At 38.8% G+C, this 27,713-nt stretch overlaps 1 protein-coding gene across 2 annotated transcripts; it reads left to right on the top strand.

The window, feature by feature from the left end:
* si:ch211-195b13.1 (STKc_SGK domain-containing protein) lies at positions 1–26,938 on the top strand. 2 transcript variants are annotated; one of them, XM_034161089.1, is made up of 13 exons: positions 1–355; positions 19,682–19,757; positions 21,635–21,713; positions 21,808–21,848; positions 21,931–21,988; positions 22,068–22,151; positions 24,618–24,749; positions 24,843–24,955; positions 25,088–25,211; positions 25,319–25,414; positions 25,519–25,674; positions 25,783–25,872; positions 26,051–26,938. In XM_034161089.1, exons 1-13 carry the CDS (start codon positions 328–330, stop codon positions 26,216–26,218), a joined length of 1,245 nt encoding a protein of 414 aa, XP_034016980.1. In that variant the 5' UTR covers positions 1–327; the 3' UTR covers positions 26,219–26,938. The 2 variants fall into 2 exon arrangements, with proteins under 2 accessions (XP_034016980.1, XP_034016979.1); XM_034161088.1 differs by lacking the exon at positions 1–355 and adding an exon at positions 19,110–19,284.
* The last annotated feature ends 775 nt before the right edge of the window (positions 26,939–27,713 follow it).

Below are 27,713 nucleotides of genomic sequence, written 5' to 3'. Positions count from 1 at the left end.
GAGGCAGGTGCGTCACAGATCTTTTATTTCAGCTCTTTGGTCCTGACATTTCAGCTCAGGGAGGGGAAATGAGTAGAAGAGACAGTCAGAAAGGGAAAGGGAATGAAGGGGAAGTGCATTGAGGAAAGTTATTTGTGTATTTTCCGGCCAGTGCTGCAGTGAGAGAGGAAGAAAAAGGGGAGAAAAACAGGCAGACGTATAACGGCAGGACTGTAGCCGGGGACATCTTTCTGATACAGATCAGGCACCTGGAGGCTCTGGATGCTGCACAGTCAGACATCCATTCATCCCGACACAGAAGAGTCAAACATTTAAGTGCAAGACGACATGAAGACCGGGAAGAAATCCTTCATAGGTAGGAGCTCGATGTCTGTGTTCACTGAATGTCTGCAAAATGACGTGTCGCCTCCCAACAGCACAGGGGATGACAAGGCAGACGTGCAACTTTTCTTTATCAGGGTTAAATATTCTCTCGAGTACATAGACTAGTCACTGCTGCAGACCTGATGTATATGCATTAGCTTTTCCTTCCCCTCCTGTTTTTCATTCTTCATCCTTTCTTCTTATTATACCATGATGTCATTGCGCCCACTAAGGGTTTTGGTTATACAAGCAGTCAGACAACAGGATTCAAACGCACTCTTCTGTCTGTGTCTTCTGTCTATTTAATTCAGAAACATCCAGCCTCCTATCTACAGCTCCCCTGCTCCATATCTCCGAGAATAAAAGCTACTGCTGGATCTTGACATTGAGCCCAGACCAAAATGATGAGATGCTTCTGGAATTTTACAATGAAAAACAACTTCTATTCCTGTCAGGGAATGGCTGTGTTTTGTCGACTGATCAAAAAGCTTAGAACTGGCGTCAAAGCCGGACCTCTGCTTTGTATCAGACAGTCAAATGTGCACTTTAAGCCTCCGTTCTCCATCATCATTTAACCAGTGTAGGACTAGTGTGTGTGTGTGTGGACCTTTTGACAGCTAGGACTAGATAATGAGTACCAAGTCAAATCATTGATATGAGCCCCTTCCAGTTACTGGAAGCCAGTTTCATTTTTTTTGGATGAACACGGCACTTTATGTTCAATAACTGTGTTCAGAGAGATGTCTGTGAAGAGCTCATGGGATCATACGATTGGTGGACAGAGGTGTTTGGCAATGCCAATACCTGAGCAGAAGACTGAAGGTCAAGGTCCTCCTTAGGGCTTTGTGCTTCCTGTCTTACTGTATGGTTATTAGACTTGGATACGAGCCCATCACCTAAGGCAATGACTGCATGTCTTTCATGCTCGGTCTCTCTGGAGGATCCTTGGGTACCACTGAAATTACTTTGCATCAAATGAACGGTGACTTATGTAGACTTAGATGTGGAAGAACATCATTTACAACATTTTGGCTATGTGGTGCATTTATCTGTGCATGCCTGCTGTGGTGTTTACCATCCGGAACCCAAGACCGTTAGATAATGTGGTGGATGCTGCAGCATGTGGCACTGGCACATTCTCCAAGACCCGACATGACACACAAAAATCGCCATTTTCACATTGCATAAGCTTCTGGAGGCAAGAATGAGAGAATCACTAACTTCTGACATACTAGCACATAACCAAACACTGCTGTTAGCCCCGCAGACTCGCCGCTAGCAGCCCTTGGATTACCAAGCAGTACTAAATATGAGGCACAGTCTGTAAAAGTCTCTGGTACTTCAAAAATTAGCACTCGTTCCATTGCAGATCCTGGTTTGAGGGGTGGAGGTACCAAAGGCACAACCACTACTAGAGGGGTCCAGGGGCATGCCCTCACAGAAAATTTAAAGATTAGATTAGATTAGATAGAACTTTATTTAGCCCTTGGGAATACTCTCTCATTGAAATTGAGGTTCCAGCAGCATTGTATAGCAGCACACAGGGTAAGAAGCACACAGAATATAAAAAGTGAATGCAAAAAAGAAAACAGTTTGCAAATATAATAAAAATACACAAATATAAATACCAGACATACTGATCAATACTGGTTTACTGGCTACTACTGCTCCTCTCCTTCCCATCCTCTGTCTTCCTGTTACTCCTCCTCCCACTGAGTAAGGAGTTGTACAGTCTGATGGCCTGAGAGACAAAGGAGTTTTCCGGTGTGTTGGTCTTGTACATGGGAAGGAGCTGTTCCGGTTTCCTGTTTTTAAAACAATTTTCCTGCATTTTAAGGCAATCTGGGAAGCTAATTTTTATTTTAAACAGAGGAAGTCTTTTAATTCTGCAAGCAGCAGTATATTTTATGACCCCTTTGGTCAACGGGTCGGGAGGGGGAGGGGGGGGTCATCAATCATGAAAGATGTTGCATAGTCTCCATTGCATGTGATGATAGTTCTAAACTTGATGAGAAAAAGCTCATCTTACCATCCAGATAGTAATTAAAGGAGTAATAGCACCATTATCGATCCAATAAACAGAGGCTTGCAGTACTGAACAGGTGGGATTATTGCAGTTGCTTGGCAGAAAATTAAAGTAATTAATTTTAACTCTAAGCACTAGTGTGTGTGAGTCATCACACAAGAAAGCAAATAGTTTTTTCCTCATCTTCATTTCTCATAAAGCAGATGGATCGAATTCCCATGAAGAAGGGGAAATAAATTAATTAATTTAAGTCATCTCCAGCGTTGGAATTAAGGGGGAAACTAGAAAAAGTAACTTTTTTCATGAGTCAAATCTACTCCTGCCTACTGCCTTTCAGCTGCACTGCAACGTCGCATGAGAGCGAGCGCCAGTCTGTCATCGTGGTTCTGTTGGCTGGTGCCAAGAACACGTGAAAGGACGACACGGACTCAATCCCAGCAGGTTTGCGGAAGGCTAAAAAACCAAGGTCACCATCGCTCCAAGATCCCTTTAATATTAAAAAAAAAACTCCACCTCATTAGTTAAAAGGCATCCTGGCAGCTCTACATTTAGCCAATAAGAATCTATTTGCTTGTATGACTCACTCACATCACATGGCTACCTCCTACCCGCTGCACGCGAAGCAAGCAGCAAGGTAACCGGTAGTCCTGAGGTAAACGACAAATGATTCAATGCATCCATGTGAGAATTAGAAAAGGCTTTTACTGAATATGCAATCAGGTGACTCACGAGTGGCCGTCACTCAGGGAAGTGTTGCATCAATCACACGACTGGACGGACTGACTGAAAGCGAGGCGAGCTTTTGTGAAGCTGTTAAATAAAACCTGATTAATCAGTCATGTGTGAGCACTGCCGTGTAGTTTACAAGGAGAGACAGATAGCATCTCTAATGCATGTTGGCAACAAGCGATCAGAAACACAGAGATCTTTTAAAATACTGCCTCAGTGCAGCCGTCTCAAACTGAGCTTTATGAGCAAAGCCTAAGGGGCCACTTCAACACTAAAGCCCTGTTCTTATTTTCATGGATTTGCATCCTGAAAGGGCAGAGTCTACAACAGTGACAAACCGGTATGTGACGATCATGGTTGCTCACAAATGTGATCTAGTGCATGGTTTCAAACAAAAACAAGCACGGCATGAAGCCCCATTCTAACATCTCATATTTTCCAGTGTATAAGTTGCACCGCAATATCAGTCACACTTTTTTTCTGGATGTGGACCTCACTTTTTCCCCGGGGGCAGGTTTACAACAGACAGGAACTCAGTGTGGCACATGTGCACACCACAGTCTGTCACGTTACTTAACATGTGTCATGACACACAAATGTGCAACAGACAACATATTGGATGTTATTTAATATAGTTTGGTTTAAAGAAATCATGCACAGCAACATGAAGAAGTGGATTTATGCACGTAACCTTCAGCTTGTGGTGTGTACTATAAGGACTGTTAAATTACAAAAATAAGTAAGGTGGACAAATAAATGTGCAACGGACAACATATTGGTTATTTGATGCAGTTACGGCACTTACAACAAGGTTAAGAGGTTAACTTATTAGCAAAGTATGTGAAGTGTTGCAATAGAAAAAGAGAAACTTTCAAGCAGTTTGAAAATTCACGCACAGTTAAAACAAGGCCAACAACAACAAGACCACAGTACAATGATGGAACATTCGGGTTCACCGCGGACACCTGCCTAGACCTGTGACATTTTTCCAATCTATGGACAAAGTTCCAAATCATGACCTTCCAGGATGCATATTCATGAAAATAATAAGAAAAAAGTAGTAAAACTACTTGAGCATCTTTCTGTTTGCAGATGATATATTAGTGTTACAGCAATTAATTCTTTTAATAACACAATGAGGGACAGTTTTCTAAATGTTAATGAGAAATAAAATGTCAAGCATTCTACACTGATTTTGCAATCAAGGATACATTTTAACCATGGGCGCAATTTGGTGGGAGATGGGAGGACATGTCCCCCTCACCTTTTCAACCAGGGGATCAGAATATGGTATCTCCCCCCACCTTCTGACATATATGTGTGTACTTGAAACATGCTATACCAGTCTTATGTGCAAACCATGTCAGAATAGTATCTTTGTTTCTGCAAGTTTGTATTTTTAGCAGCATTGACTTGTTTACAACACCTGTTTCTTGTTTGTCACATTCAGAATTTTCTGGGACTGCATTTGCCCAGATTTGAAACCAAAAATAGTTGCCTCTAGGGACTAGTGTCTACACATAAGTATCAATGGACCATATGCTAATTTACTAAATTCTGAAAGTTAGAAAAGGAAATAAGAAAAGCTATCTGGGACCTCACAAAGTCCATCTGCAATTATTGCTTGATCTCCAAAATCAGTCTATGCAAGTGAAATTATGTTCAGTATGAGTGTTGTCATTAGTGCCACTTCGAAAATTAAATTCATGATAAGTAATTTATCCTAAACTTATGATCTGTTGTTTTTTCAAACTTATGCAAAAACAAATCTTGAGAAAAAAAATACAGTATGCGATAATTAATAATTATTAAGAGCCTGTTCTTTCATATTTATGAATACATTTTACCACATTGCAGTTGTTTTTTTAATGAAAACTCAACCTATCATTCTTCTTGAGTTCTACACATGTGGTGATACCTTATTTACACCATTTTTGATGTTCAATCTTGAACCAGATGTCATGTTTTTAAAATATATATATATATATATATATATATATATATATATATATATATATATATATATATATATATATATATATATATAGATAGATAAAATATAATATATAGATAAATAAGCAATTTAAAGATTTCACCTTGGATTCTACAACTCAGAAGACTCAGAAGTTTATTGCCATTGCCAATGAACAGATTCACAGACTAGGAATTTGCTTTGGTATAATGGTGCAACATTAAACAGAGAGCAATATAAAATGCTAAGATAAAATATGTGCTAAAATAAGATAAAATATAAGATAAAATATGAAATATGAAAGGCTAAACAAAACAGCCATGGAGATTTTATAGATTAGCACACACACACAAAAAACAATACTCATCTTAATATTGGAAATAATCCATTGTTTCATTCTATTACTACAGTGAATGAGAGAATCAGTTTTATTTGTCAGAAAAACTTCCCCTTTTCAGAAGTGGAAATGTCACTTCTGACAAGTGCAGCTGATTTGTTTTTTTCCGAGCACATGACTTTCTGTTCCGTCCCAACAGAAACAAACGATGTAAATCAGACTGACAGGAACCAGGCATATTTTTCAGTCTGTTTTGTCTGTTTGTTTCCACAGAGGATCACACGATTCACTTCAATAATACAGAAACCACCTGAGGTCAGGGAAACACCTCACACAGAACCAGGTGTCAGTATCATGTAACTGGATCTTAGGTGTGCTTGCGTGCACGTATACTGAGCTGAAACAGGACCAGTTACCTTGGTAGAACTTCACATTCCAAAATGTACACTACTTGTTATTGACTAGCAAATGCCTGGTTTGTCCGGTGCCACATATGGAACCCTTAACTTCCTTTCTCAGTCCAAAAACTCACAGCCCTGTACAGTTTCACTTCCTTCAAACTAGTCTTGACTGTCACATGTCAACCAATAAGGGTTTTTTTTTTCAGCAGAGACTGTAAATGTGTCTCCAAAGACCAAAGCAGGTGTTTACTACAGTCACTCAGCCTACGGGATCAAACTGACAGTTATCAAAATCATCAAGCTGCAGGTAATGTCTTCACTGCCATCTGTTTAGTCACACGTTCACTCAGAAACAAATGAACCTATTTTCATGAAACTTGGAACGCTGGGTCTAACATTGGGTACAAAACAAACCATTAAATCTACAAAAATAAAAGCAGCAAAGAAATGTAAAATAAAATAAATAAAAATGTTAAACAAAAATGTTAGAGGGCATAGCTATAACTGATTTTTTTTTTTTTTTTTTACCCGATGGCCATCAAATATGGCCATTGGATATTGTGAAGGCTTTTCGTCCACCCGTCCGCCTGTTCCCCCGTCCGTCTGTCTTTTGCTCAGCATAACTTTAGTCCTATTATGACCAGAGTCTTCAAATTGACAGGGACCATTCTTGAGACTCAGACCTTGAACAAGATAAAAGATGGCTAACCTTGACCTATTTTAAAGGTATTTTAAGAAGTTAAAAAGTCACATTCTCTTTAATCTGTTCAGTTTTGTTTTTGAGTGGCAGGCGTAACAGCCAATCAGAGTAGAGCTCCACCATGCCATCAGTGGCTGTTGTCCAAAATCACTACGTTTTGCGTGTTTATATACACGTTTCTCATATATTATGTAATAAAACTGAAAACACTGTTTTCACCTCTGAACTTATTTGCAAGACATCTTGTGGACGTTAGCATGCTGACATCACAGGCTGGTAGCTAGCTGCAAAACTCTGTTTTGTTTGTGTGTAAATATATCCTCTTTGCCATATAGTACTGTATTATGTAAAAGTAAGCAAGAAATAAACACTTCTAAAACTGAAAATGCTCTTTTTTTGTTTGTTTGTTTTTTTGCCTGATAACACTTCTGGAGTGATTTATAAGACATTTTGCAGACATTAGTGTACATGCTAACTTCCACTAACTCAAAACTACGAGGTCTGTCAATAAAGTATAGGTCCTTTTTATTTTTTCAAAAACTATATGGATTTCATTCATATGTCTTTACGTCAGACATGCTTCAACCCTCGTGCGCATGCGTGAGTTTTTCCACACCTGTCGGTGATGTCATTCGCCTGTGAGCACTCCTTGTGGGAGGAGTCGCCCAGCCTCTCGTCGGAATTCCTTTGTCTGAGAAGTTGCTGAGAGACTGACGCTTTGTTTGATCAAAATTTTTTCTAAACCTGTGAGACACATCGAAGTGGACACGGTTCGAAAAATTAAGATGGTTTTCAGTGAAAATTTTAACGGCTGATGAGAGATTTTGAGGTGATACTGTCGCTTTAAGGACTTCCCACAGTGCGAGACGTCGTGCAGCGCTCTCAGGCGCCGTCGTCAGCCTGTTTCAAGCTGAAAACCTCCACATTTCAGGCTCTATTGATCCAGGACGTCGTGAGAGAACAGAGAAGTTTCAGAAGAAGTCGGTTTCAGCATTTTATCCAGATATTCCACTGTTAAAGGAGATTTTTTTAATGAAAGACATGCGGATGGATTGCAGCGTCGGCTCACAGCCGCCGCGACGCTCCGCCACAGGAAAAACACCTCTGTTGGAAGCCTTAAGGACAAGTTGGAACATGTCCAGCTGTTAAACAATTTCTCATATACTCACTCCACTGAAAGCCATCAAAAGCCGCCTGGATTTTACAAATGGTTATCAACACGGAGGTGTTTTTCCTGTGCCGCCGCACCGCGTCGGCTGCATCCCGACGCGTGGACCCGTCCGCATGTCTTTCATTAAAAAAATCTCCTTTAACAGTGGAATATCCGGATAAAATGCTGAAACCGACTTCTTCTGAAACTTCTCTGTTCTCTCACGACGTCCTGGATCAATAGAGCCTGAAATGTGGAGGTTTTCAGCTTGAAACAGGCTGACGATGGCACCTGGGAGCGCTGCGCGACGTCTCGCACCGTGGGAAGTCCTTAAAGCGACAGTATCACCTCAAAATCTCTCATCAGCCGTTAAAAGTTTCACTGAAAACCAGCTTAATTTTTCGAACCGTGTCCACTTCGATGTGTCTCACAGGTTTAGAAAAAATTTTGATCAAACAACGCGCCAGTCTCTCAGCAACTTTTCAGACAAAGGAATTCCGACGAGGGGCTGGACGACTCCTCCCACAAGGAGTGCTCACAGGCGAATGACGTCACCGACAGGCGTGGAAAAACTCACGCATGCGCACGAGGGTTCAAGCATGTCTGACGTAAAAACATATGAATGAAATCCATATAGTTTTTGAAAAAAATAAAAAGGACCTATACTTTATTGACAGCCCTTGTATCTTCCTGTGGAGTTAAATTTGTTTTATTAATGACTGCAAATGCACAGAGGGTGATCTACAAATATTCCTTGATTTGCACAACATCTGCTCTTAAAACATAAATATTGTTTTTGATCGGCTGATTGATAGAGGGGCTTTACAGGTACAAATTGTACGTAAGACAATAGGATCTTAATAATTAATTAAACAACTACAAATTATAAAGAACACAATGCTCATACAGTCAAGGGCATTTTAGTACTGCGTTATATTTTAACTAGGAATACAATCCATTAGTTTTGAGGCATGTCTGCGAAAAAGTACTTAAAACAATGATACTTTCCCCAGCTTATTTTAAAAAAACATGAAAAGTTTATATACGATATATATAGGAAAACACACACTTTTATATATATATATATATATAATTTGGTTCCATTTAGAGTGCAATTTGTTTCTATTGACTGCAATTTGGTTCCATTTAGAGTGCAATTTGTTTCTATTGACTGCAATTTGGTTCCATTTAGAGTGCAAATTTGGTTCCATTTAAAGTGCAAATTTGCTTCCATTTAGAGTGCAACTTGGTTCCATTTAGAGTGCAATTTGGTTCCATTTAGAGTGAAATTTGGCATTTAGAGTGCAATTTGGTTCCATTTAGAGTGCAAATTTGGTTCCATTTAGAGTGCAATTTGGTTCCATTTAGAGTGCAAATTTGGTTCCATTTAGAGTGTAAATTTGGTTTCATTTAGAGTGCAAATTTGGTGCCTTTTAGAATGCAAATTTGGTTCCATTTAGAGTGCAGTTTGGTTACGTTTAGAGTGCAATTTAGTTACATTTACTGTGCAAATTTGGTTACATTTAGAGTGCAGTTTGGTTACATTTAGAGTGCAATTTGGTTCCATTTAGCATGCAAATTTGGTTCTGTTTAGAGTCCAATTTGGTTCCATTTAGAGTGCAAATTTGGTTCCGTTTAGAGTGCAATTTGTTTCTATTGAGTGCAATTTGGTTCCATTTAGAGTCCAAACTTGGTTCCATTTAGAGTGCAAATTTGGTTCCATTTAAAGTGCAATTTGGTTTCATTTAGAGTGCAAATTTGGTTCCATTTAGAGTGCAATTTGGTTCCATTTAGAGTGCAATTTGGTTCCATTTAGCGTGCAATTTGGTTCCATTTAGCGTGCAAATTTGGTTCCATTTAGAGTGCAATTTGGTTCCATTTAGAGTGCAAATTTGGTTCCGTTTAGAGTGCAATTTGGTTCCATTTAGAGTGCAATTTGGTTTCGTTTAGAGTGCAAATTTGGTTTCGTTTAGAGTGCAATTTGGTTCCGTTTAGAGTGCAATTTGTTTCCATTGAGTGCAATTTGGTTCCATTTAGAGTGCAAATTTGGTTCCATTTAGAGTGCAATTTGGTTCTATTTAGAGTGCAAATTTGGTTCCATTTAGAGTGCAAATTTGGTGCCATTTAGAGTGCAAATTTGGTGCCATTTAGAATGCAAATTTGGTTCCATTTAGAGTGCAGTTTGGTTACGTTTAGAGTGCAATTTGGTTACATTTAGAGTGCCATTTGGTTACATTTAGCATGCAAATTTGGTTCCGTTTAGAGTGCAATTTGGTTCCATTTAGAGTGCAAATTTGGTTCCGTTTAGTGTGCAATTTGGTTCCATTTAGAGTGCAATTTGTTTCTATTGAGTGCAATTTGGTTCCATTTAGAGTCCAAATTTGGTTCCATTTAGCGTGCAAATTTGGTTCCATTTAAAGTGAAATTTGGTTCCGTTTAGAGTGCAAATTTGGTTCCATTTAGAGTGCAATTTGGTTCCATTTAGAGTGCAATTTGGCATTTAGAGTGCAATTTGGTTCCATTTAGCGTGCAAATTTGGTTCAGTTTAGAGTGCAATTTGGTTCCATTTAGAGTGCAAATTTGGTTCTGTTTAGAGTGCAATTTGGTTCCATTTAGAGTGCAATTTGGTTCCATTTAGAGTGCAAATTTGGTTCCGTTTAGAGTGCAATTTGGTTCCGTTTAGAGTGCAATTTGTTTCTATTGAGTGCAATTTGGTTCCATTTAGAGTCTAAATTTGGTTCCATTTAGAGTGCAAATTTGGTTCCATTTAAAGTGCAATTTGGTTCCATTTAGAGTGCAAATTTGGTTCCGTTTAGAGTGCAATTTGGTTCCATTTAGAGTGCAATTTGTTTCTATTGAGTGCAATTTGGTTCCATTTAGAGTCCAAATTTGGTTCCATTTAGAGTGCAAATTTGGTTCCATTTAAAGTGCAATTTGGTTCCATTTAAAGTGCAAATTTGGTTCCATATAGAGTGCAATTTGGTTCCATTTAGAGTGCAATTTGGCATTTAGAGTGCAGTTTGGTTCCATTTAGAGTGCAAATTTGGTTCTGTTTAGAGTGCAATTTGGTTCCATTTAGAGTGCAAATTTGGTTCCATTTAGAGTGCAATTTGGTGCCATTTAGAATGCAAATTTGGTTCCATTTAGAGTGCAAATTTGGTTCCGTTTAGAGTGCAATTTGGTTCCGTTTAGAGTGCAATTTGTTTCTATTGAGTGCAATTTGGTTCCATTTAGAGTCCAAATTTGGTTCCATTTAGAGTGCAAATTTGGTTCCATTTAAAGTGCAATTTGGTTCCATTTAGAGTGCAAATTTGGTTCTGTTTAGAGTGCAATTTGGTTCCGTTTAGAGTGCAATTTGGTTCCATTTAGAGTGCAAATTTGGTTCCGTTTAGAGTGCAATTTGGTTCCATTTAGAGTGCAATTTGTTTCTATTGAGTGCAATTTGGTTCCATTTAGAGTCCAAATTTGGTTCCATTTAGAGTGCAAATTTGGTTCCATTTAAAGTGCAATTTGGTTCCATTTAAAGTGCAAATTTGATTCCATATAGAGTGCAATGTGGTTCCATTTAGAGTGCAATTTGGCATTTAGAGTGCAGTTTGGTTCCATTTAGAGTGCAGTTTGGTTCCGTTTAGAGTGCAATTTGGTTCCATTTAGAGTGTAAATTTGGTTCCATTTAGAGTGCAAATTGGTGCCTTTTAGAATGTAAATTTGGTTCCATTTAGAGTGCAGTTTGGTTACGTTTAGAGTGCAATTTGGTTACATTTACTGTGCAAATTTGGTTCCATTTAGAGTGCAAATTTGGTTCCATTTAGAGTGCAATTTGGTGTCATTTAGAATGCAAATTTGATTCCATTTAGAGTGCAAATTTGGTTCCATTTAGAGTGCAAATTTGGTCCCATTTAGAGTGCAAATTCGGTTCCGTTTAGAGTGCAATTTGGTTCCATTTAGAGTGCAATTTGTTTCTATTGAGTGCAATTTGGTTCCATTTAGAGTCCAAATTTGGTTCCATTTAGAGTGCAAATTTGGTTCCATTTAGAGTGCAAATTTGGTTCCGTTTAGAGTGCAATTTGGTTCCGTTTAGAGTGCAATTTGTTTCTATTGAGTGCAATTTGGTTCCGTTTAGAGTGCAATTTGTTTCTATTGAGTGCAATTTGGTTCCATTTAGAGTCCAAATTTGGTTCCATTTAGAGTGCAATTTGGTTCCATTTAGCGTGCAAATTTGGTTCCATTTAGAGTGCAATTTGGTTCCATTTAGAGTGCAATTTGGTTCCATTTAGAGTGCAATTTGGTTCCATTTAGAGTGCAATTTGGTTCCATTTAGAGTGCAAATTTGGTTCCATTTAGAGTGCAATTTGGTTCCATTTAGAGTGCAAATTTGGTTCCATTTAGAGTGCAAATTTGGTTCCATTTAGAGTCCAAATTTGGTTCCATTTAGAGTCCAAATTTGGTTCCGTTTAGAGTGCAAATTTGGTTCCATTTAGAGTGCAATTTGGTTCCATTTAGAGTGCAATTTGGCATTTAGAGTGCAATTTGTTTCCATTTAGCGTGCAAATTTGGTTCCATTTAGAGTGCAATTTGGTTCCATTTAGAGTGCAATTTGGTTCCATTTAGAGTGCAATTTGGTTCCATTTAGAGTGCAAATTTGGTTCCATTTAGAGTGCAATTTGGTTCCATTTAGAGTGCAATTTGTTTCTATTGAGTGCAATTTGGTTCCATTTAGAGTCCAAATTTGGTTCCATTTAGCGTGCAAATTTGGTTCCATTTAAAGTGAAATTTGGTTCCGTTTAGAGTGCAAATTTGGTTCCATTTAGAGTGCAATTTGGTTCCATTTAGAGTGCAATTTGGCATTTAGAGTGCAATTTGGTTCCATTTAGAGTGCAATTTGTTTCTATTGAGTGCAATTTGGTTCCATTTAGAGTCCAAATTTGGTTCCATTTAGAGTGCAAATTTGGTTCCATTTAGAGTGCAATTTGGTTCCATTTAGAGTGCAAATTTGGTTCTGTTTAGTGTGCAATTTGGTTCCATTTAGAGTGCAATTTGGTTCCATTTAGAGTGCAAATTTGGTTCCGTTTAGAGTGCAATTTGGTTCCATTTAGAGTGCAATTTGTTTCTATTGACTGCAATTTGGTTCCATTTAGAGTGCAAATTTGGTTCCATTTAGAGTGCCAATTTGGTTCCATTTAAAGTGCAATTTGGTTCCATTTAAAGTGCAAATTTGGTTCCATTTAGAGTGCAATTTGGTTCCATTTAGAGTGCAATTTGGTTCCATTTAGAGTGCAAATTTGGTTCCATTTAGAGTGCAATTTGGTTCCATTTAGAGTGCAAATTTGGTTCCATTTAGAGTGTAAATTTGGTTCCATTTAGAGTGCAAATTTGGTTACATTTAGAGTGCAAATTTGGTGCCATTTAGCATGCAAATTTGGTTACATTTAGAGTGCAGTTTGGTTACATTTAGAGTGCAGTTTGGTTACGTTTAGAGTGCAATTTGGTTACATTTACTGTGCAAATTTGGTTCCGTTTAGAGTGCAATTTGGTTCCATTTAGAGTGCAAATTTGGTTCCGTTTAGAGTGCAATTTGGTTCCGTTTAGAGTGCAATTTGTTTCTATTGAGTGCAATTTGGTTCCATTTAGAGTCCAAATTTGGTTCCATTTAGAGTGCAAATTTGGTTCCATTTAAAGTGCAATTTGGTTCCATTTAAAGTGCAATTTGGTTCCATTTAAAGTGCAAATTTGGTTCCATATAGAGTGCAATTTGGTTCCATTTAGAGTGCAATTTGGCATTTAGAGTGCAGTTTGGTTCCATTTAGAGTGCAAATTTGGTTCCGTTTAGAGTGCAATTTGGTTCCATTTAGAGTGCAAATTTGGTTCCATTTAGAGTGCAATTTGGTGCCATTTAGAATGCAAATTTGGTTCCATTTAGAGTGCAAATTTGGTTCCGTTTAGAGTGCAGTTTGGTTATGTTTAGAGTGCAATTTGGTTACATTTACTGTGCAAATTTGGTTCCATTTAGAGTGCAAATTTGGTTCCATTTAGAGTGCAATTTGGTGCCATTTAGAATGCAAATTTGGTTCCATTTAGAGTGCAAATTTGGTTCCATTTAGAGTGCAAATTTGGTTCCATTTAGAGTGCAAATTTGGTTCCATATAGAGTGCAATTTGGTTCCATTTAGAGTGCAATTTGGCATTTAGAGTGCAGTTTGGTTCCATTTAGAGTGCAAATTTGCTTCCGTTTAGAGTGCAATTTGGTTCCATTTAGAGTGCAAATTTGGTTCCATTTAGAGTGCAATTTGGTGCCATTTAGAATGCAAATTTGGTTCCATTTAGAGTGCAATTTGGTGCCATTTAGAATGCAAATTTGGTTCCATTTAGAGTGCAAATTTGGTTCCATTTAGAGTGCAAATTTGGTTCCATTTAGAGTGCAGTTTGGTTCCATTTAGAGTGCAAATTTGGTTCCGTTTAGAGTGCAATTTGGTTCCATTTAGAGTGCAAATTTGGTTCCATTAGGAGTGCAATTTGGTGCCATTTAGAATGCAAATTTGGTTCCATTTAGAGTGCAAATTTGGTTCCATTTAGAGTGCAAATTTGGTTCTGTTTAGAGTGCAGTTTGGTTATGTTTAGAGTGCAATTTGGTTACATTTACTGTGCAAATTTGGTTCCATTTAGAGTGCAAATTTGGTTCCATTTAGAGTGCAATTTGGTTCCATTTAGAATGCAAATTTGGTTCCATTTAGAGTGCAAATTTGGCATTTAGAGTGCAGTTTGGTTCCATTTAGAGTGCAAATTTGGTTCCGTTTAGAGTGCAATTTGGTTCCATTTAGAGTGCAAATTTGGTTCCATTTAGAGTGCAATTTGGTGCCATTTAGAATGCAAATTTGGTTCCATTTAGAGTGCAAATTTGGTTCCATTTAGAGTGCAAATTTGGTTCCGTTTAGAGTGCAGTTTGGTTATGTTTAGAGTGCAATTTGGTTACATTTACTGTGCAAATTTGGTTCCATTTAGAGTGCACATTTGGTTCCATTTAGAATGCAAATTTGGTTCCATTTAGAGTGTAAATTTGGTTCCATTTAGAGTGCAAATTCGGTTCCATTTAGAGTGCAATTTGGTGCCATTTAGAATGCAAATGTGGTTCCATTTAGAGTGCAGTTTGGTTACGTTTAGAGTGCAATTTGGTTACATTTACTGTGCAAATTTGGTTACATTTAGAGTGCAATTTGGTTACATTTAGCATGCAAATTTGGTTCCATTCAGGGTTTTCACGTATCCCATAATCCCTTGCGTGCCAGAGAGTCGCTGCAGTCAAAACAACATAGAGAATCCACACAATGACAATTGTAAATTAATATTATACTACAAAAATGTATTTTTTATACTTTTCATCACGTTAATACTTGTAAGAGACTGCTGCATGATACCCTGAAAACAAATAATCCGTGTCTGCTATGTTTAATCTGCGTAGAATTTAATAAGTGCAAACCAAATTTCAGACATATTATATATATTAGTCTGGAACAAAGAGGACAAACAGTGTTGTAAAGAACAATAATCAAAACGTTAAAGAGCAAACTTCACTTTCCCCCAGAACGACATGAACAGGAAGTGAGCGTAGCTCACAGCAGCTCCCATTGAAAATAACGGAGAGACAGCCTGTGATTCTCACATGTTTACATAAAATAAACGCAATAACAACATCTAAAAACCCAGAGAATATATTCACAAGCGTTTTAGGCACAATATAAAAATAGTTTTACGTTGCGATGTTAATTGTGTTGTCCGTGTGCAGCAGTTAAAGTGAAGCGTGATCAGAGCGTATCAATGCAGTTCTCAATGTTACTGAGATCTCGCAGCGCAGCGACCTCTCCGAGGTTCCGTTTAGAGAGCAATTTGGTTCCATTTAGAGTGCAAATTGGTTACATTTAGAGTGCAAATTTGGCTCCATACATTTGGTACTATTTCACTCCACACACACACACACACACACACACCTACACACATGCGCGCACACACGCATGCGCACACACAAAGCACGCGCGCACACACACATACACAAAACAAATCCACTGCACTGTAAGCCATCTGGAGGCTGTTAGCAGGACGTTAGAATGAAAAGCTGGACTAATTTCTGACATGATTTTTTTTTTCGTTGCACCGAGGAAGTACATAGTCTTTTTTTTTTTTTTTTTGGTAGTACACGCGTGCACAAGCACTGTCCTGGTTGTGAGCGCGTGCACGTGGGACAATGACATAAACGGGACGACAATTTGATTGAGCTAATTGATGGTGCTGATTCTCATAACACACACACACACACACACACACACAAAATCCACTCCGCTGTAAGCCATCTGGATGCATGAAGAGCTGTTCAGGTGAAAAGCTGAAAAGCTGATGTGACCTTTGGCTGGACTGAGAGGAACTACACAAAGTTTTTTTTTTTTTTGGACTTTAGCAGCAGTGGAACACAAAAAAAATGTAAGTCCCTTTTCTGTTGTTTAGAAATGAATAAAATATCAAATGACAAGGTTCCATTTTAGTTGTTATATAAAAAATAATGCAACCCAGTCTCACGGCATGTCGTGATTCAGGAGCACAAAATACATTAATCTATTGGTTTGCGATATTGTCACGAAAAGCGCCTCATTTTCATCACGGCAGCACAAATTCATTCTAATACATTCTGTGATAGCTGCACAAAATTAAAAGTGAAGCGGGGAGCCGGGGTGGTTATGGTTAGGGTTGGGGGTAGGAGTAGGGTTAGTAATAGTGAGTTAAAAAAAAACCTGTCACGGAAATTTGACTCATTTCGTGATGGGAGCACGAAAAAAACAAGTGAGACTGGGCTGAATAATGAATGTTTTTACATTCTTTCAATGGAACAAATATTTAATTCATTGAAAGCTTTGCCTAGTTGAATGGTATGTTCCAGCTTTCACCTCATGAAATATTTGTACCACTGAACTCATAAACATTCATTATTTGTATTTCAACCCACCATCCAGATGGAAAAGATGGCAGTATTTATGTTTGAGTTATGGTGTGAACAATTTAGAGAGGCTGGACTTCTTTATTTATCGATATTCAGGTGTTTCCTGTATTCTCTTGTGGTTGCTTTCCTCCTGAGAAATGCTTCCGCTGCAAATCATGTATGTTTCGCACACGCGAACATCATGAGCACCACTTATTTGCATGCGTGTCTCTATTTGCTCCCTTCATTTTGCAGGTTGTATGCGTGGGCTGTTCTTTTTGAAGAGCAATTCTGTGTACACCCACTGAAGCAGAAACTGAAATTCTGACTTGCATATTTTCCCTCATGCTGTCACCGTAAAACCTTAATTAATTAAGACAGTCCGGCACATTTCTAGATGTATGCGTATACAACCCCTGGCAAAAATTATGGAATCACCGGCCTCGGAGGATGTTCATTCAGTTGTTTAATTTTGTAGAAAAAAAGCAGATCACAGACATGACACAAAACTAAAGTCATTTCAAATGGCAACTTTCTGGCTTTAAGAAACACTATAAGAAATCAAGAAAAAAAATTGTGGCAGTCAGTAACGGTTACTTTTTTAGACCAAGCAGAGGGAAAAAATATGGAATCACTCAATTCTGAGGAAAAAATGATGGAATCATGAAAACAAAAGAACACTCCAACACATCACTAGTATTTTGTTGCACCACCTCTGGCTTTTATAACAGCTTGCAGTCTCTGAGGCATGGACTTAATGAGTGACAAACAGTACTCTTCATCAATCTGGCTCCAACTTTCTCTGATTGCTATTGCCAGATCAGCTTTGCAGGTTGGAGCCTTGTCATGGACCATTTTCTGCAACTTCCACCAAAAGATTTTCAATTGGATTAAGATCCGGACTATTTGCAGGCCATGACATTGACCCTATGTGTCTTTTTGCAAGGAATGTTTTCACAGTTTTTGCTCTGTGGCAAGATGCATGAAAAATGCATCTTGCCACATTGAATCATTGAAAAATGATTTCATCATCCCCAAACATCCTTTCAATTGATGGGATAAGAAAAGTGTCCAAAATATCAACGTAAACTTGTGCATTTATTGATGATGTAATGACAGCCATCTCCCCAGTGCCTTTACCTGACATGCAGCCCCATATCATCAATGACTGTGGAAATGTACATGTTCTCTTCAGGCAGTCATCTTTATAAATCTCATTGGAAAGGCACCAAACAAAAGTTCCAGCATCATCACCTTGCCCAATGCAAATTTGAGATTCATCACTGAATTTGACTTTCATCCAGTCATCCACAGTCCACGATTGCTTTTCCTTAGCCCATTGTAACCTTGTTTTTTCTGTTTAGGTGTTAATGATGGCTTTCATTTAGCTTTTCTGTATGTAAATCCCATTTCCTTTAGGCGGTTTCTTACAGTTCGGTCACAGACGTTGACTCCAGTTTCCTCCCATTCGTTCCTCATTTGTTTTGTTGTGCATTTTCGATTTTTGAGACATATTGCTTTAAGTTTTCTGTCTTGATGCTTTGATGTCTTCCTTGGTCTACCAGTATGTTTGCCTTTAACAACCTTCCCATGTTGTTTGTATTTAGTCCAGAGTTTAGACACAGCTGACTGTGAACAACCAACATCTTTTGCAACATTGCGTGATGATTTACCCTCTTTTAAGAGTTTGATAATCCTCTTCTTTGTTTCAATTGACATCTCTCGTGTTGGAGCCATGATTCATGTCAGTCCACTTGGTGCAACAGCTCTCCAAGGTGTGATCACTCCTTTTTAGATGCAGACTAATGAGCAGATCTGATTTGATGCAGGTGTTAGTTTTGGGGATGAAAATTTACAGGGTGATTCCATAATTTATTCCTCAGAATTGAGTGAGTCCATATTTTTTTTCCCTCTGCTTGGTCTAAAAAAGTAACCGTTACTGACTGTCACAATTTTTTTCTTGATTTCTTATAGTGTTTCTTAAAGCCAGAAAGTTGCCATTTGAAATGACTTTAGTTTTGTGTCATGTCTGTGATCTGCTTTTTTTCTACAAAATTAAACAACTGAATGAACATCTTCCGAGGCCGGTGATTCCATAAATTTTGCCAGGGGTTGTAGTCGTGACGTCAGATGATAAATGTCTGCAGTGTGTTCTCCTCAGCATAACAAAGAACTTCAATTCCATTTCATGCAGGCGACTGCAGTCAGCTGGCTGTTTCCACTGAGAGAAAACGAGGAGGTGGAGGAGGAGGCGACATGCTCCCACACCTTCACTTCCTCCTCTGCAGTGAGCTCTCCTCGTCTCCTCATAACCAAATGACCGACCTCGTGCTAGGCAGAATACAGCTGCAGCGGGATCCCGTGACGTCACACCCGCGGGATGTTGCCAGGGCTACGCGTGGTGACGTAAATGGGTGGTGCCGCGGGGGTTGTACCACGTGCTCCGTATAAAAGCGCTTGCCCGCGCGGTGCGGAGCGGCAGTCGCGGAGCGCATCGAGTCGGACAGCTCTGCACCGCCCGCCGGAGCTCGGAACCGGGTTGATTCCGTTACTGGTTGCCTGTTTTACTCTTAGCATGGCTATGACTGAAGCGGGATGCGATCTGACCTATTGCAAGATGAGAGGGATTGTAGCTGTTCTTGCCGGTGAGCCAATTTGAACAAAATGGAAAACGTTATCATTTGAGATTAATTAAAATTCTCCATTACTTGTTTTAATAATTTGGTGAAAGAAACTCTAAATCGCCCAATTTGCATTTAAAAATAACAATAATAAAAACCCTTTGATTTTTAATTTACATGGGTGGAAAAACGTGGTTGTTGATGATGTCTCTGAGGCGAAGTGTTCCCATGTGGTTACATAATCTATAAAACCGCATCTTGTTAATCCGACAACTGCGCACAATGGATTATAGATTGTCTGCTGGAATAGAAGATTCAAATTGATTATTGATTGTCTGTATGGGATGAGTTTGGCCTCATTTTCACTGACGTTAGCGATTCTCTCTCTCTTTCTCTCTTTCTTTCTCTCTCTCTCTCTCAGCTTTCATCAAGGAAAGAAAAATGGGTCTGAATGATTTCATACAGAGACTGGTGTCTACACCACATATCTGCCAACAGTGAGTATATGGAACTGATATTGATTAACAAAAATTATTCATCATTTGTCTGAAAATCTCATTTTGACCGGTTCTACCTAAACATAAATAAATAATTTTTAAAAATTACAGTAAATCTGATATAACTGTCTTTTAGACTGCTCCTTGCATTTTAAAAACTGAATATTTGGAAGTTTCTTTTGGGGAAAATAAATTCAAATTCCTCTTAAAGTGGAACACTTCCTGTCATACTGAGTTCCAGAATTTATTTTTAAATCTCCAGCTCATAGTCCTTGTGCCGCCACCAATCCAATCAGCCACCTGCAGGACCTTCTGTTAAAAGCATAATCCAGAACCAAGAATCCAGAGTAAGAATAGGTCTTTGATGACAAGCTGTAACAATCCAGCTCCAGCGCCTAATCCCACTTTGCCAGCAAATCCTCTCTGTTCTCTAGACAAGGATAAACTGAATAAACTTATTCACTGTAAACCTGAATAAGTTCACAAAATACAAAGGTTATTTACTCAAAACAAATTATTAGAACTTCAAAACTTATTTTAAGTAAAATGTACTATGTTGACATGAGTTCAGTGGACTTAAATGATCATGATTATGTAATGTAAAACATTCTGCATGTTGCCACAAGCAAGAAGTTGGGTATTGAGCTGATGGCAATGTGGTTTGTGAACAACCTGTTCTGCAAATTGAGCCACAGGCACTATACTGCTCTGATGTTGTTTTCCCCTTAAAGTCTAAATGTTCTGTTAATCTAAGAGTTCAATACACACAAAAAAATGACTTGTTGGATGAATTCAATTCAATAATGAGCAGGATTTCCATCTAATAAATATATGTAGCCCCAACTCAAATAAAGCACACCCATGCAAGATAAGTTAATTGAATTTAGTTTGTACTACATATATTTACTAGATGGAAATCCAATCCAATGAGTCAGTTTTTTGAGTGTATAGATGTTTCTTTCATTTCTGGTTGACTAAGGCAGACTCAGCGTATATGCTAGAATCAAACAATAAAAAAAAAAATTTAAATTATATATTTACTTAATCTGGTTTCGTCAACCGGTTACACAAAACTAGGTTGTTTAAACGGGAAAGAAAACTGTTACAGTTAACTTCATATTATAATTTCCCATTTAAACATCCAGGACCAGATGACATAGCTAAATTAAGTAAATACAACACTTAATTTTTATATTTATTGGAAGAATATATGCTGCTTTGGGACAATGATGCAGATGGACAGCATATTTTCTGCAATGTATTTAAGGAACAGCGTACTCTGTGTTCAATCTACAATTCTGCCTTCAGTATTATTTTAATTTTGTTGATTTTTTTTCTACTTAAAATTCACTGTAAGTTGAAACAACTGTATATGAGTAAATTTAATAAGTATTTTTAATTTAGCTGCAATCTGAAGATATATGTAACACCAACTTCAGTTATTTAAGTTCAAATAACTTGTATTTTGTATATTGAGTTTTGACATTTTATTTGGATTTACAGTGTATTAGATGATAGGGATCAGTCTGCGGGACTCCTGTTACTGTGAAAAAAACAAAAGTCACCTAGACCCTTGTTGAGCCTCCTGAATCGTCTAGTCGTGGGTCAGCAGTTTAATCGGTCTATCAGACGGGTTACGCAGCTTCATGCCGCTGAGTCTTAAACTTGACCTGTCTGGCTCTGGACGTATCAGACGGTCATTCATGTCCAGTGAAGAACTTCAAGCCTTTTAGTCATGTACAAATTCATCTTGTAACATCACTGTACAGTCAAATTCTGCCAGTAATCAAATCATAAGAGTAAAGTTTATTGTAAAAAAATTTAAAAAGTTTATTGTAAAAATTTAATTTTTGCCAACTTTTCCTATTTTTCTCCAGTGTTGAAGTCAACAATTTTCTGAAGATTAATGAGAATGAAAAGGAGCATGATGAAAATGATGAACTTCCTGAAAGCCAGGTGAGAGAAAAATAGTCCTTACAGCTAAGTGCACTTCCTCAGATGAGTTTTTTGAACATTGTATTCATAGATTATTTTTTTTCATATCTTTCAGACGTACCTACATTCACGAAGCTCATTAGCAGAGGAGACTCAGTAAGTCTTAATTCAACATCTGCACAGCTACATCTTTGTTTGATAATTACCTAATTGCCTGCTACTTCTTCCTCCTGCTTAGGATCAAACCTTGTGATTTTGACTACCTCAAAATCATCGGCAAAGGCAGCTTTGGAAAGGTGAGTGGTCCTCACTGTAAAGTCACATTTCGGATGATATCTCTGAGTGCACCGTCACTGATGATGTGTCTGTTTGCAGGTTCTGCTGGCTCGACACAAGGAGTCCACTAAATACTACGCCGTCAAGGTGCTACAGAAGAAAATCATCCTGAAAAAGAAAGAGGTAAACACCCCTGTCACACTACTTACAGCAGCTTGAACAAAACTAAACCTGCCGTAGGTTTAGTCCTTTAGTATTGCACATCTGATCCTGAGTCAAATCACATATGTTAAAACAATATTTTATATGTGCAACATAATAGTTAGAGTTCAAATCTCAATACTTATTGGTAGGGCTGCACGGTATATCTGGTTTAAAGGGTACACAGTATAAATTTGGTCTATGGTAGAGATTTGGACTCCACTGTCTATTCGCAGTAACCCCCACGGAGTTTTTCGATCCAGGAAAACTCCTCTGTGAAGCGTCTGTGAACCACTGCTCCTTTGCTGCAGAGGGGAGCAGTTCTATAGCTGAACACCGCAAACCCAAGACAGCAATGTACAATGTTGGCAAAGCCATTGTCTCCGTCGCGAACTGAATCAATTTCAGAAAGCGGCACATTAAACAACGCAAGGATTTTTTAAATGAAGCAGAAAGACAAAATCAGCCAGGGAATGATGATTTACCCAGACTGACTTCAAATATGAGAAAATTCAGTACTTTTATTATTTATTTATTTATTTTTGGTGGTGGTTGCATTTTGGAAATGAGGAAATGCCTGCGTCCTGAAAATGTTTCATGTATTCAGAGTAGGTGTGCCATCTAGTGTTCAAGAGATGAAACGTCAGCCACTGACCCAAAAAGAAATGTGCTAAAACTTCACATCTAGGCTTGCATCTTAGATGTACCTTCGAGCAAATTGTTGCTATAGTTTATAAATGTTCTCAAAATTACAAGGTCTGTCCATAAAGTATCGTACCTTTTTATTTTTTTCAAAAACTATATGGATTTCATTCATATGTTTTTACGTCAGACATGCTTGAACCCTCGTGCGCATGCGCGAGTTTTTCCACGCCTGTCAGTGACGTCATTCGCCTGTGAGCACGCCTTGTGGAAGGAGTGGTCCCGCCCCCTCGTCGGATTTTCATTGTCTGGAAATGGCGGAATGAAAAGGACTTTTTTTCCATCAGAATTTTTTCAGAAGCTGTTAGAGACTGGCACCTGGAAACCATTCGAAAAATTTATCTGGCTTTCAGTGAAAATTTTACGGGCTTCACAGAGAATAAGGACTTTAACTACAGGTTTAAGGACCCCTTTAAAGACGGTCGGTGCGCCGCGCTGCGAGCTGCGACGTCGCGGCACAAACCACTGGATCATTTCTAAGCTGATGGCTCTGTGGATACGAGACCGTCGTGTGCTCTTTCTCTGGTTATCACAAGACCTGGACATCAGCCATTTTCTGGCAGATTTCACTTTTAACAAGAGATTTTGTCATGGAAAGCCGCGCGGAGGCTTCGCGCGTCATGACCGATTCGCTGATGAAGCGAGACAACGGAACACCTCCGTTTCGGAGTGTTAGAGGACAAGTTGGGACATGTCTATCTCAGCTTTCAGTGCTTACCAGTGAGTGAGTATAAAAGAACTTGTGGAGAGCTAACACTCCGAAACGGAGGTGTTCCGTTGTCTCGCTTCATCAGCGAATCGGTCATGACGCGCGAAACCTCCGCGCGGCTTTCCATGACAAAATCTCTTGTTAAAAGTGAAATCTGCCAGAAAATGGCTGATGTCCAGGTCTTGTGATAACCAGAGAAAGAGCACACGACGGTCTCGTATCCACAGAGCCATCAGCTTAGAAATGATCCAGTGGTTTGTGCCGCGACGTCGCAGCTCGCAGCGCGGCGCACCGACCGTCTTTAAAGGGGTCCTTAAACCTGTAGTTAAAGTCCTTATTCTCTGTGAAGCCCGTAAAATTTTCACTGAAAGCCAGATAAATTTTTCGAATGGTTTCCAGGTGCCAGTCTCTAACAGCTTCTGAAAAAATTCTGATGGAAAAAAAGTCCTTTTCATTCCGCCATTTCCAGACAATGAAAATCCGACGAGGGGGCGGGACCACTCCTTCCACAAGGCGTGCTCACAGGTGAATGACGTCACTGACAGGCGTGGAAAAACTCGCGCATGCGCACGACGGTTCAAGCATGTCTGACGTAAAAACATATGAATGAAATCCATATAGTTTTTGAAAAAAATAAAAAGGTACGATACTTTATGGACAGACCTCGTACATCATATCTGTTTTTTTTCTGTTGTCATTTTTTTATTTATTTTTATCAATTTAGCTTTGCTAAGTGACCCATTCAGAAACACTTACATTATAATTTTTACACTTAAGTTTATATCGCGATATATACCGTTACATTGAAGGGATTCAATTTATACTGCGATATGAATTTTAGGTCATATCGCCCAGCCCTACTTATTGGTTTACGGCATTGAAAGCAAAAACTGAAACCTGGAAGCTTAAGTGAAACACCACACACCAGTCTATTTTTTATTTTATATTATTTATTTATTTATATATTTTTGTCTAGTTTGGTGTCAAATGTCCATATGTTGGGTAGTTTTAACTCCTCGTCTCTCTGGATTTTCCAGCAAAAGCATATTATGGCTGAACGCAGCGTGCTGATGAAGAACCTCAAGCATCCCTTCTTGGTGGGGCTGCACTACTCCTTCCAGACGACAGACAAATTGTACTTTGTGCTCGACTATGTCAATGGGGGCGAGGTAAGTCCATAATCTCATAAGATAGAAATCAAAGCTAAGTCCAATCTTAAAAATCTGTTTTTTGGTCAAACTGATGTTGTCTATTTTCTGCAGTTGTTCTACCACCTTCAAAGGGAGAGGATCTTCCTGGAACCCAGAGCCAGGTTCTATGCTGCTGAAATTGCAAGTGCACTTGGGTACTTACACTCCCTGCATATTGTATACAGGTATTTATCTACCTTACAACACCTCCTAGTGGCCATCTGCAAACGTGTTATACTAATGTGAAACTGGAAGTGGAAGTAACAGCAGGTAGCAGTTGATACTTTGTGCTAACTGCCACTTCTTCTATTTTAAAGGGACTTGAAGCCAGAGAACATCCTGCTAGATTCACAGGGCCACATTGTTCTGACAGATTTTGGCCTCTGCAAAGAAGGTCTTGAGCCCAATTGCACCACTACAACCTTCTGCGGCACACCTGAGGTACAAGCCAAATTTCTACATCTTCATATACTGTCGTTATCGCTCAAACATACTCAAGTGAGGACCATTACGAATTGGTGGGCTTTATCTATTTGCTTTCTTCACAGTATTTGGCACCAGAGGTTCTCCAGAAACAGGCGTACGACCGAACAGTGGACTGGTGGTGTTTGGGATCTGTGCTCTATGAGATGCTGTATGGACTTGTAAGTGAAACCAGCGGCTGTAGTGATTTCAAACATTTAATTCAACTCCCTTGTACAGTTAATTGAGAAAAAGACTGAATTTGTTGTCATTTTTTTCATTATAGCCACCATTCTACAGTCGTAACACCGCGGAGATGTACAACAACATCCTCCACAAGGCTCCAGCACTCAGACCCAACGTGTCAAACTCGGGGAGAGAACTGCTGGAGGGGCTCCTGCAGAAAGATCGGACCAAAAGACTGGGAATGAAAGACGATTTTGTAAGTGTGTGCACACCTGACCGTGACGTTAATGTGACAATAATCTACTAAATCTGGGAAAGTCAGTTGCCATTGATCTTCTGATCTACATTTTCCTCCCCCATGCAGCTTGAACTCAAGTATCATTCCTTCTTCTCTCCAATCAACTGGGATGACCTGATGTCCAAGAAGCTCACACCGCCCTTCATTCCCTCAGTGGTATGTTGACAAACTGGTATCATTGCCAAAAAGAAACATCTCAGGGAGTCGCAGTAGTCATGAAGGACGTGGATGGGTGGCCATGACGTGGCGCCTTGTTCCTGTGCATTTTTCAATTAACTTTTGAGTGTTTTACCAAGAAATCCCTTTTATGATATTCCCTCCTTCCCTCCTCCAGGCTGGTCCCACAGACCTCCAACACTTTGATCCAGAGTTCACGCACCTCCCCGTGTCCTCATCGCTGTGCAACACCGACACCCTGACTGTGACCAGCAGCATCAAGGAAGCAGCTGGAGCCTTTCCCGGCTTCTCCTACGGGCCTCCAGCAGAATACTCCTTCATGTGACTGACATCTGTGTTTTTGTTGCATCAAATCACAGGAAGCGCGACAAAAGCTCTGGATGGAGAGACAGAGGACCCACAGTGAAGCAGCCTGCATAGGCAGACATCACCGGGGGTCTACCTGACAAAATGGACACAATTACAGATGAGGCAGATTTGGGGGGGAATATTGTACAGAATGTGAACCTTCCTCTTCTGCCTCAACTGTGACAAAACGTGTGCCAAGTATGATAATGAGGGTGCACTCTGAACTCATGGGGTCATTAACCATCCCTCCCTAAGAAGAGACATGAAGAGAAGTGCCTGAGGTTCAATCGGCAGTTTGGACATTTCGGCGCAACAGCAGTGAGACGTCCTTATCACAACTGGAAGCTCTTAATCTCTAACGAGCGTCTTGAGCTGTGTGCCGCCTGATAAGGACGACGCCTTCATTACTTATCTGCATATGTTAAATCTGTATTTGTGTCGGAATTCACAATGCATGTTTTTCCATGTAAATGCTGAATTGCACTTGAGGAAAGGAGCGGTCAAGAAAGGTCAAACAATGCTGTCTTCAGCAGCGACTCGTTGGGATTAGACCGCTTTAATCATAATCCGAGCAATTAAATGACAACAGCATCTCAATAATCAGATCAAGTAGTGATAGTTAGTCTAACTGTGGTACTTTCTGACCAGTTTGTCCTCACTAACGGATGATCAAAGGTTTTACTGTACTGTGTAGAAAGCGCTACATATTTTATTGCAAAACCAAATGTGGTTTTAATAAACACTCACTGTTTACTTTGACCTTGAAAGACAGTTATATCACTATCCAAATGTTTTCTAAGAAGTGTATAGACTAAATGGGAAATATATATATATATATATATATATATATATATATATATATATATATATATATATATATATATATATATATATATATATATATATATATATATGTACACACACACACACGAGGGTAGGCTGAAAAGTTCTAAGGCTCACTGTAATGCAGTTAATGCATTACTCCTTCATGGGGAGCCATAGAACTTTTCAGCCTACCCTCGTGTGTGTGTATGTATATATATACATATATATATATACATATATATATATATATATGTATATATGTATATATATATACATATACACATATATGTATATATATATATATATATATATACATATATATATGTATATATATATCCTTGGCGGTAATATTTTATTTTTTTCTACTTTTCATTTTAGTGGGGCGGCATAGCAAAACAATTGTTCATTTTGTGATAAAAGCATGGAATTTAGCACACATATTCTGAATTAACTAATGTTTATTTTCAGATATGGAGCCGTCCCTGAGCTGATCTCTAATGAGCTACAGGGTCAGTAAGAATTATACAGGGGTGAAACTATTAAAATGCTCCAATCATGTTGAAAACTATACCACATTGTTATAATCAGACAAATAGTCTGATCATAATGATTCCAAAAAGGTATAGTTTGGACTATCTATGACTGAA

The sequence above is a fragment of the Thalassophryne amazonica genome, chromosome 20, assembly GCF_902500255.1.
Source record: "Thalassophryne amazonica chromosome 20, fThaAma1.1, whole genome shotgun sequence".
NCBI lineage: Eukaryota > Metazoa > Chordata > Actinopteri > Batrachoidiformes > Batrachoididae > Thalassophryne > Thalassophryne amazonica.
Note: the sequence above shows the minus strand (reverse complement) of the source record. Positions and strands in the feature narration are given on the sequence as shown.

Bases quoted from the DNA above. Each gene is read 5' to 3' on its own strand.
- si:ch211-195b13.1 (XM_034161088.1), top strand. From the start codon at position 19,215: ATGGCTATGACTGAAGCGGGATGCGATCTGACCTATTGCAAGATGAGA. The intron at 24,956-25,087 runs GTATTTATCTAC...TCTATTTTAAAG, and splicing joins TCCCTGCATATTGTATACAG to GGACTTGAAGCCAGAGAACA. The intron at 25,873-26,050 runs GTATGTTGACAA...TCCCTCCTCCAG, and splicing joins CGCCCTTCATTCCCTCAGTG to GCTGGTCCCACAGACCTCCA.